At 50.6% G+C, this 11,184-nt stretch overlaps 1 protein-coding gene and 1 long non-coding RNA gene across 2 annotated transcripts in view; both read left to right on the top strand.

Annotated features, from left to right (window-relative positions):
* Positions 1–2,091: 2,091 nt before the first annotated feature.
* MED26 (mediator complex subunit 26) overlaps positions 2,092–11,184 on the top strand; it is a 53,717-nt gene continuing 44,624 nt past the window's right edge. Inside the window, exon 1 of the mRNA XM_006749036.3 lies at positions 2,092–2,466. Within this exon, the coding sequence (XP_006749099.1) occupies positions 2,395–2,466 (72 nt within the window). The 5' untranslated portion in view covers positions 2,092–2,394. The remainder of the gene's footprint in view (positions 2,467–11,184) is intronic.
* Positions 2,473–7,237, top strand: LOC145720644 (uncharacterized). The gene is made up of 2 exons (XR_014143773.1): positions 2,473–3,602; positions 3,921–7,237. It is a non-coding gene; the product is annotated as an uncharacterized LOC145720644 (long non-coding RNA).

Raw genomic sequence — 11,184 nt, 5'->3', positions numbered from 1 at the left:
AAGTATCTCTTCCTTGAAGCAGAAGGTCTTGCCAGGTGAACTGCAGTTATCTATCCTGCATCTAAGAGAAGCTAACGTTTTCAAGACTCCCATTGAATGCCGATGTGATTTAATTTTTACCACTACATATATATATGTTAAATGTGGAATAAAACTATATTCTAGTGCCCACACTCTCAGGGCACACATGTAGACACAGTGTTAGATATATATATATATCTGTGTCTATGTGCATTTTAATGTCTATACAGTATATTTAATATTTCATTCATTTGTTAAATATTTATGGAGCCCCACTTGTGCCACATCTGTGGAGCTGAACTGCATACCTATGTCTGGGTATGTGTATACAGCTGGCCATGCAGAACTCAGTCATCTTAATGTTGCTTCTTAGTTTAAAAAGAGCAGGTAAGTTGAGTGCTTTCCAAATCTATCTTAAACGACCTGACCCATGCAAAACAAATTGCTTCTGTCTGTGATCCTTGATTAAAAAAATAAGATCTTGAACACTTGAGTTAGAAATTAAAAGAAAGGCAGGACCAGAATATGCTTGGGGGAGAGCTTGTTTATTTTGCTTATCTAAAGTGAGATAAAGAGTATCTCCAAATGGGCTGGTTTCCAACCTGGACCATGTACACAAAGCACCTCATTCTAGGAGAGTTAGTGAGTAAATTATAGAGAAGTATTTTGCCCATGTTTATTTTCTCCTACAAGTGTGATGTAAAACTTTTCACATGTCCAGAAGGAAGCAGCCACAACCACGTGCAGAAACAGCCGTTTTTGCAAATAAAAATGCTTCCCAGAAGCATGACAAATGCAAGACTAACAGGTGTAGCACAGATCCAAGGCGCGCGTGTGGTTCTCATCAGCTGCCTCCCTCCTGTTTTAAATCTAGGTCTTCCTGTAACAACAAAAAAAGTTATTTCTCCCGAGGCTGCAGCTAATAATCCACTCAACCTGCCTTCTCACCCCTTCTCATAACAGTATTCCTAACAGGGCTTCCAGAGGGAGCGGAGAGCAGAAGAGGGCAGTAAGGTGGGGGTGGGGAAGGAGGCTCCTTAGGCTTGACATTTAACAATTCTGGGTTTGACCTAGAACTCTGGGTGACCTTGGGCCTCAGTTCCCTCCTTTTGTGAAAGGTTTTGTTCAGAGAATGAGGGTTTCAGTTTTCCAGAACCTCCACGCAAAGCAGAGTGGGTCTTTTAAACCAGTGGTTCTCAACAGGGGACGTTCTGCCCGACAGGGGACATCTGGCAATGACTGGGCATTTTTGGTTGACCTGAATGTAGGGGAGAGTGCTACTGGCGTTTAGTGGGTAGAGACCCAGGATGCTGAATATCCTAAAATGCGCAAGACAGCCCCCGCGACAGTGATCCAGCCCCAAATGTCATTGGTGCCCAGGATGAGAAACCCTGGCGTTGACACAGGTTTGCAACCCTGGGATCGGTGGGCTCACGGGGCTGGCTTTGGGGCTTTCCCCAAAGCTGGCGTGACGGCTCCCCCGAGAGGCGCTTTGCGGTCTCATGTTTTCGTGATCCCAGCACGCCAAGCGCTGCAGACCCCCGCCCTGCACCCCCTCCTTCTGGAAGGGTGGAGCGGCCCCTCGCGCCCCTGAGATGACCCTTCCGCGCACATTATCACAACATGGACTTGTCTCCCTCGCCCCCAGGAACGGCGATCAAGGGGCTGAGGACCCCCGGCTCGGAAAACTTGGTAGCTTCTCCCGCGACTCCCATCACCTCCGTCGGTACGGGGAAGGTTTTTCTCCCCAATGAGGAGACCTTCCGCCGCCCCCCACCCTGAGGCGGCCGCCTGGAGCGCCCAGGTTCAAGGACTCGGCGCGCACCGCGCGTTTCCGTCGGAAACCTCAGTTCCCCACGGCCCAGCCGGGGGCGGGGCCCCCGGCGGCGGCCGTTGCCCCGCCCAACCGCCTCCCAACGGCTCCCTCCGCCGGGGGTGGGCGGGGTGGGCGGTGGACCTGTGCGCATGCGCGCGCATGCGTGAGGGTGCGGGGCGGGGCTCGCGCGCGGCCCCGCCCAGGCCCGGCGTCTCCACCCGCCCCATCTCCCAACCTCCTCAGCGTGGCGCCGACGCTGCGTGCGGCGCGGGTTACCCAGAATGCTCCGCGCGGGGGCAGCTCACTGGAGTTTGGTTCTCGAGGCGGCGGCAGCAGCGGCGGCGGCTCCGGTGGCTCCTCCTCCTCCTCTGGTGGCGGTGGCGCCCCGGGCCCGAGCCCCGGCTCCCCTCTCCGCCACCCCGCGCGCCCCCTCCTCCCCCGGCGCCGCGGGGAACATGAGGCTCCGCTCCCGGAGGCCGGCGAGTGAGTGACCCCCGTCCCCCGCCTCAGCCCGCCCGCCCGCTGGCCCGGCCGCTCCCCCCCGCCTCGCCCAGGCAATGACAGCGGCTCCGGCGTCTCCGCAGCAGATCAGGGACCGGCTGCTGCAGGCCATCGACCCCCAGAGCAACGTAAGTACCCGCTGCGCGGGCCGGGACGGAGGCCGCGTGGGCCCGGGACCCTCCCCCTCCCTAATGCCCCTCGCCCGCCGGGCTCCAGGGAACCCGCCCGACGCCCACCGACCCCCGAGGGCCGCTGCCATCCCAGTCTCTCGCCCCATGGGCCCGAGCCGGGGGCAGGTCGGGCAGTCTGGCGGCGCTCGGTACGTGAGGCCGAGGCTTCCGTGCGGCCTGGGCGGAGGGAGCAGACGGGAGCTGAGGCCAGAGCTTTCCCTTCTTTCTCGCTCCAGCTCTACGACCCTTGCTGCTTCTGACGGAGCTCACCCGCCTTGCCCTTCCCCGGGGACTCGCGACCCCCGGGAAGTCCTCCCGGCGTGGGGGGAGGGGAGGGAGAAAGGCTGTGGAGCAACTGGTGTCCGGGGTATGACTCGGGAGCCTGTGCCGCCTGTGTCTCGGCCTTCTGGGTGATCAGGGAAGTCTTCCTTCCCTCTTCTCCCGGCTGGAAGCACCTTCCTGGCTTCAGAGGGAACCCCCCTGGTTACTTTGCCCTTAGCCGGGTGCCCAGGGCGCGTGGAGAGTCCCCCCTTGGTTCTGGGAGTGGACATGCCTTTGCCGGATCCCTCCTGGGATCGCTGCTGACGGTAGATGATTTTGGGGAGGGAGGGATCCTTCCTGTTACCTTTTGGGCCTAAATGCTCATTGCGTCTCTGATCAACCCAGAGCCCCGCTTTTTGGTGTGAATTAGAGGTGATTATTTTGTCTCCTGTTCCTTCAAGAGCCCTCCTTCGGCTCTCCCTTCCCCTACCTGAGCGTCCCAGCTTGGTGGTTTGTCACCTAGACGGTCAGGGTTAACCCCAGGTTGTTGCTTTCTCAGATGGCCCTCCACCTAGGCTACTGTTTGCAGAGGGATCTCCTCTGCCCCCCTTCGTGTGTGTAGGGGAAGACTCATGGTGTTCTCATGTTTTCTCCAAGGGATTGTTGGCAGTAGGGGTCATTTTCCCCTGTGGCAGGAGCAGGTTGAGCAATAGGAAGATGTTGTGGCATCCAGGTATGAAGTGAGCCCCTGCATTTGCTGGTAGACCAGGAAGTGGCCATTGAGATCACTTTTTAATATGCTGGGATCGAAGAAAAAAATTGTCTTGGGCCAGGTAACTCAGCTATCTCTCACTGTAGCGTTTTTGTTTTCCCTTATGTGAGTTTGACTAATTACTCTTAGTACTATGCTTTAAGCTTGGTATTTCTGGAGTAACTCACATTGGCTTGTACAATTTTGGTAGAAATTGAGGAGTTATGGTCTTTGTAAGACTCTGATTTTTGTATCACAAGTAATCCTGTTATCCTTAGTCTTCAGGCCCCATTAAGATTAACTTAGTGGTAACTGTTTTTAACAAACGTATACTTTTTTGTTTTGACTTTGGGGATGGAGTAGACACAAGCTATATAAAACCTTTCCGAATTTTTTGCAGTAACTGGTGCTGCTGTGGTTCCCAAGATTGAAATATTAGAGGATAAAACAAGTGACATGAGAAATGTAACCTGGGTGACTTTTCCATCTTTTGTCCAGAGTATAATTTCTTGAATTCCACGTGCTTGTTTGCCTTTGGGAGAATCTGAGAGGTTGCTGAGATATTAGCACTGATCCTTAATGCCACCTAGGAGAGCTTTGGGATCAGGAGTCGCTTTGACAGGCGGTCACGATGTTGTAGATTAGGTGGAGCAGTGACCTCAGGGGTTCCAGTGTTGTGTAAGGCTGTAATCTAAAGGGTTCCTAGGGGAGGAGGAAGGGGGGTTAGCCAGAAGAGGGAGAAGGAAACAAATCTCAGGTTTTTGTATTTTAGTGTGTGCACATATGTTACATTCATAGAAGCCCATGGTTGTTTTCATGGCATGGGGTTCACATTTCATATGGTTTGTTTTGGGGGACTCCATCACTAATGGGTGTGCATAGAGTTCTAATATAAGTGTGGTGGATGGAATTGGGAAACTGTCTGAATATGAGCGATGAAGAAAGTGCCTCCTTTAAATGCCGCCGTTGCCAGTAACCATCCGTGAGCATTGTTAAGAACCTTTTGACAGGAGTGTGGCAAACCCCATATAGGAACTGGAGCCATGGCAGAACAGGTTACTGGCAGAGGTGGTGCGACCATAGTTCTGCAGTTTATCTGGATTGACCTGGGCTCAGGCGAGAGTGAGGTAGCTCCAAGAAGGCATTGCTGGCGCACAGCTGCTTTTCTCTACCTTGCCCAATTGTGAACTCCACTTTGGGATAGTTAGTTGACACATATTTAAGATGCTCATGGAAAAAAAAAATGGGGACAGTGTTGAAGAGCCAACACTAAAATTAAACCTCTTCTGAGAAAAGCGACAGAGAATTGTGTCATGTAATGCTTACCTTTATGGGCATGCAATTATGGTTAACAAACTTAGCTTTTGCTTGAAAAATCAATGTCAGGCAGCTGACCTAATATCCACAAGTATCTGAGAAGTTAGCGAAGTAACAAAGTAACTGATCATCTCCTTGACAAAGGAGTTCTTGAGAGGAAAGTTGTCTCTATGTTCTCAATTGGAGCCTCTAGAGTATATGAATTTTTGTAACAGCAGGCCTCTGAGTTAATAATTTCTGCCAACTCAGTAATAAAGTAAATCTTCTACACTCCTTTTCAAAAAGCAGCTAACAGTTTTTTCAGAACAATCTAAGCCTTACTCTCCTTGTGGCTATGTCAGCCAGGGTGTTGAAAATCTCTGAAGTGCAGTTTGTGCGTTTGTCCCAGCTTAATCTTGGTGGATAGAGTTGAGGGCTGTGTCTTCCTTCTGCCCAGAAATTGGAGTCCGTCCACCCAAGCACAGTCTCCTCAGCAGATGATTAGGTTCTTGTCTGTATTGGGCACTCATTATTTCATGGAAGTTCAGGCTTCCCAAATTCAGGCTTGACCAAAATGTGGGCTTCATGAGCATGGTTTGTTTCTTTTTCTCTAGAGCAGAAGGATTGGATGCTTTAGAGTGCTAAGTGCTGGTTAAACTGACTGAACCCTAGAATCCTTCTTGGGCCTATGAAGCCCGTGACTTTTATATGTGCTGAAGTTCAGTCTTGGAGTATTCTAATTCAGAACTCTCTAGAACCGTGAAGGACACGGATGTTAGTCCGGCATCTGAGGATAGGTCTGACGGACGGTGGAGTGGGTACTGCATCCCCATAACAAGGTGAATAATGGCACAAGGCAGGCCTTGCTCAAAGCAGGTGAGCATCTCTGCAATCAGACCAGAGAGAGGCCAGAGAAGGCACTGAGGGGAAAAAGGGACTTGAACTTGCCAAAGATGTCTGTATAAAGGCCTCCCAGTGGTCAGGCTCTCCAGCAGGAAACTTCAGAAACTACTTTGTTTCTCACAGTTATGCAGACATCAGGCACAAATGGGAGGTGGTCAGAGGCCAAGGGGCCTCTACAGAGAGACACACAAGGAATGATAATTTTCCCACCTGGGAATTTGAAGATTCAGATGTTGCCTAGCTTCTCTGGGCTGCAGGGTCCTTGTCTGCAAAGTGGGACTGGGAACTGGTATGTGCACCCATAAAGCTCCTTCCAGATCCAGGGTTCAGATTCTAACATGAATTGTTTTAAAAGTTTTTTCTTTTAATGCAAGGTGTATTCTGTGAACTTCTTAAAATAACAAAATTCTAACGGAACTTGACACAGAGGTATATACTTTACGTGATTTTGCAGCACGTCAACAGGGTCTCCTGCTTCCCCCCAGCAGCCCTGTAAGGGAGGTGGAGTGAGCAGCCGGTCTCCCCTTCCTGCAGGTGCAGAAGCCAACAGCATGATGACAGTCGGTGCTGTTTAGTGGGTGCCTCCTGTGGCCAGGAGAGGACAAGATGCTTTTGTTTCTGCTGACTTCATTTGAGGTGACTGCCCTAAAGTTAGGGACTTACCCAAAGTTTAACTGACTGTTTCTAACTCTTAATGTCACTACACTGCCCTCAAAGGTGGAGAGATGGCTTCAGAAGAGGCCCGAGAGGCAGTGTTCTTGAGCTGGTAAGAAAAGATGCGGGGAGCCTTTTCTGTCCCACATAAGTTTATATGAGATTACAAATTGGTTTAGATTTACCTGTGATAGATCTAACAGGTTGATGATATTAGCCTGTCCTGGAAACATCTTAAGGTTTCTGGCAGGGACAGAATCCTGGGCCAGACCATACCGTGGTTTGGCAACTGCCAACTGATAATGGAACTTTTCATAAGTCTTGTATGCCAGTTTTGTTTTTTGCTTCAAGATTATAGCACTTATGATGTTAACTTGAAATACTGTTGATCCTGCCAAAAGGAGGATTGTTAAAAATTATAAAAAGGAAGGCTGTAGGTTCTAATTCTCTCCAACATGTTAGAGCATATAAAATCTAAACGTGTGTTGGGGCGCCTGGGTGGCTCAGTTGGTTAAGCGACTGCCTTCGGCTCAGGTCATGATCCTGGAGTCCCTGGTTCGAGTCCCGCATCGGGCTCCCTGCTCGGCAGGGAGCCTGCTTCTCCCTCTGACCCTCCCCCCTCTCATGTGCTCTCTCTCTCTCTCTCATTCTGTCTCAAATAAATAAATAAAATCTTAAAAAAAAAAAAAATCTAAACGTGTGTATGTTCTCTGATCACTCTGGTTGCCCAAATGCAATGACGTTCCTGTCTTTGTTCTTTATATGTGGCCAGGATGTCTGAAAAGAGCAGTGTGGCATTTTATGACTTTGGGACAGGCAGGTAACAAGTGTCACTTGTGAAGCAGGTGTAAGTCCTTGTTCTGACTCACTCTCTTCCTCAGAAGAAGGTGGATTTTACATTCTGTCTTCGCAGAGGTCTCCCGGTGGTCCTCAGAAGTGGCTTTAGTTGTAATCAGAGAATGTTGTCCTGGCTGGAAGTCACAGAGGCCTGGAGGACTGTTTAAGGTCAGCTTGTGGGAAGGGGCCTTTGTCTTTTTTTTTTAAGATTTTATTTATTTATTTGAGAGAGAGAATGAGATAGAGAATGAGAAGAGGGAGGGTCAGAGGGAGAAGCAGACTCCCCGCTGAGCAGGGAGCCCGACGTGGGACTCGATCCCAGGACTCCAGGATCATGACCCGAGCCGAAGGCAGTCGCTCAAACTGAGCTACCCAGGCGCCCAAGGGGCCTTTGTCTTGATACAGATGTGAAAAGGCTCCATGGTCACCTGGGCTCAAGATGTTGCTGTGAGTGGCAGGACATGCACCTCAAGGGTGCCGGCCTTGGGGTTAGGTGAAGGAGCGGTGCCTCAGTTTTGGTGTCTGTTTAAGCATCTTCTCAGACAGAGCTCCAGTTTAACCAGAACCAGAACTCAGTCTGATTCCTAGGTGACTGCAGTTCTCTGGGCAGGTCTCTGCCTAGCCCCCACCCTAAATTGCCTTCTGGAAGCTGGGGGCTTTGTCTCTGTCAGTAGAAGTTGTGCCTTTTTCTCCCCCCTTGTGCTGTCCTTAGTCTATCTGGTCCCTTTGGGACCCCTCAGCTGGTTGTTGGAATGGGGGACTGAGTTTGTGGTCTGGCGAGTGACTGCATAGGCAGTGCATTTTTAGCCTGGCCTTTCTAGTGCCCACACTCCTCCTGTTCACTCTCAGGGCACACATGTGGAACTGAGCAAGTATTGACGTGGGGATTCCATGAACTAGAGGGTATTTCCTGCATAAGGAAGACATACCAATATTCTGCATGTGCAGGTTAATAGTGGTCTCTGAATTCCAGGTCTGGGGAGGCCATACACTAACATCTCAGTCACCAACTGATACACACTGTTCATGGAGAAATCTGGTAAAACTAAAAAAGGTGGCTCAGCAGTTGAATAAACATTTCTAGCAATTGCTTATGGTTTTGGCTGTGGGGGGTTCAGACCTGGAGGTGCCCAGCCCCTGCCCTCGAGGGACCTGGAACAGGAAGAGAATGTGCACATGGGCAGTCTGGGGTGGGGTAGAGCTTGGGGGTGGGCAGGGGTGGTCTTACAGGGCTACAGCTCTTAGGTCTAAATGGAACAGTTCTTCGCTTGTCTTATTCAGAGGTAGTTCAGAATTTTGAGGAGCATGAAATGACTTCTAGAACACTTCATAATTTGAGTTTTCAGAATGATAAGTTTTAGAGTCAGATGCAGGAAGTCTGTTCTTGGTTCGTCTCTGACCCAAGGGAAACAATTTGGAGGGATGGCTGGCAAATCCTTGAATAGTTTGCCTTCTCAGCAGTGGGATGGGAAGAGGGCAAGCGTCAGGCTCTGTGAAGGGCCTGGGGTCTGCTTTCAAGTAGTTGAAGAGCTTTTTCACCCTGGGGTTAGGTTTGCTCTGTGTGGCTTTCTGAGGCAAACCTAGAAGGGGAAGGAGGTCCTGGGAGGTAGGCCCTGCTGCACTTGGGGGAGCTCTTGATTATTGTCAGAGCTGGCTTGAGACAGTCCAGAACCACTGTGCCAAGTGGATGTGCAGACATGCCTGGGCCTTCCATCTGGACCCCCAGACTCCTGCCCATGAGTTCCTGGAGGTTCTGTGATTGTGTGAGGAGCCCACTAAAAAAGGAGAAGGGTCACATCAGGTGATGTGCCACTGCCAGGCAGGTGGGGCTGAAAAGCCTTTGAATGCTCCTGGGACTGCAGTGAGGTTTCCTGTCTCTATCCACTGGAGGCTGTAAAATGGACAGCCGCAGCCTACAGAGCACCTACTATGTGCCAGGTACAGTGTGGAACACTTTGCATACTGGTTTGTTCTCTGAATTAGTCCTAGAGGTAGATGCTCCGTCTTCATTTTAGGGGAGAGTAGAGATTAATGACCTCTCTAGTGTTGCAGAGGACACTATGGGCCTATACCCGGCGCTGGTAGGCTCAAAAGTAGTGGGCTTAATGACAGTCTCCTGCCTCCCACATAAGCAGTGCCCAGCAGGGAATTTGGACTCCACTGTGTCTTCGGAGGTTTAACCTCATAAATACAAAGTGTTTTTAAGTGTTAAGTTTCGTGTTTCCATTTCGTTCGAAGTTCCCACAACCTTTCTCCCTTTGGAATCTTCTAGCCTTGGCTCCTAACCTTTTTGCCTGTCAGGATCCATTTCTATGATCAGAAATACTCAGGAGCTTCCACATAATGACAGTGTACTTTTCTTAGCTGGCTTTTTTGCGAAAATTCAAGGAAAGAAGCTACTCCTAATCTAGTCATGCTTTGAAATGAAGTTGTGTCTTATCATCAAAACAGCCCCCACTTAAATCTGCAAGCTAACCATCCTTGTTTGTGTGTGACACCTAGGATGGGACCCTCTGCAACTCACATTTGTGGCCTACTGTCATCCCTACTGCTCTCCTTTTCCAGAAACCTTTCCTGCTTTCATCCCAGACAGTTGCCCTCAGGCACTCTACATAACTTAAAAACCCTACATTCCTGCTGATAACAGGTCTTGTTGATTACATTTTCCTTGGGATTGCAAGCTCCTTGGTAGTGGAGCATGAGTTAATCCCCATGTTTCTAGGACTTACATAGCAAGCCGGTGCTCAGAAGCTTGTTGATCTTCCCGTGAAAAGGGCTGATCTTGGGAGCTGGCTGTCAGCACTTACCGAGCAGGTACTAGGGGCTGGTACTTTTCAGTGCTTCTCACAAATTCAAAACATTTAGTATGTACAGCAACACAGGGAAGGAGGTACTGGTGCATAAACTGAGGCTTAGTAGACACACAGCTAGAAGGGATCACACTGGGATTGGGAATCCTCCTCTTCTCACCCCCCACCAGGCCTCACCCATCTGCTGCCACCTCCCATGTCACCTCAGAGAGCATAGTAGGTACAAGGTAGGCATTCCACCCTCTTGCCTGAGTCTGGATCCTCATGCTGGATTTGTCTGTGGTATGTTTTTATGCTAGGCTGGGAGGAAAGTTGTACCTGAAATGCTTTGTGCTTTCTCTTGAACTGGCTGAGGGAAAGGTGTGAGGTGTTTTTTTCCTGTCTCTTGGCTGGCATTTTTCACCCCTGACAGAGAAAAGTTGACTCTTAATCTTAGGTCCCTGACTGTCTGTGGACCCTGGAGATACTGTTCGAGTGCTGCCTTGGGACTCTCTGGTCCCATGACAAACCAGACCCTTCCTGGACACCCCTCTCCCCTGGGTTTCATCAGGGCCAGAAAGTGGGTGATGCTTCTTCCAGGCTATATCCTGTGATGGGTCAGCTCATGACTGCTGTGGAGATGCCAGTCACCTGTCCACGGTGTGCAGAGTGATTTCATAGGTGGCTGGCTGTGGCCAGCCTTGACTCTGTGGTGGGCGTGGTAGTAGTGGTTCTGTGGTCCTCTCACGGAAGACTCATGTATATGTGACTACGGCTCACACTGAGAGCTCAGCAGGCGGCCTGGCAGCCCTCTTCCAGGCACTGGGAGCCCCATTGCCCTGCCCATACTTGTACTTCGGCTCCATCCCCTACCCACACCTCTGGTCACACTTGGTTCTGGGTAGCCACCTGATCCACCAAGCTGGCCACAGCTCTCCTTGCACACCTGGGGGCTGGGTTCTTCTTGTCCTCCTCCCCCCCAGTTCTGTTAGCTCTCTTGACCCCTCTTGCCATCAGGTCCCTGGCTCAGCTCAGGTTGGAGTATGGGACCGTGGCCACGTTCTCTTTCCCCAGGTGATTGCGAAGGTAGCTAACTGCCCTTCTCTTTTTAAGGCCAGCCCTTCTGGAATCCACTTCAGGTAGACGCTTTCCAACTTTATTTACCCCGTGCATCTTGCAGGTGTG

This window comes from Leptonychotes weddellii, chromosome 1 (genome assembly GCF_054177405.1).
Source record: "Leptonychotes weddellii isolate Sample4059 chromosome 1, ASM5417740v2, whole genome shotgun sequence".
Taxonomy (NCBI): Eukaryota; Metazoa; Chordata; class Mammalia; order Carnivora; family Phocidae; genus Leptonychotes; species Leptonychotes weddellii.
Note: the sequence above shows the minus strand (reverse complement) of the source record. Positions and strands in the feature narration are given on the sequence as shown.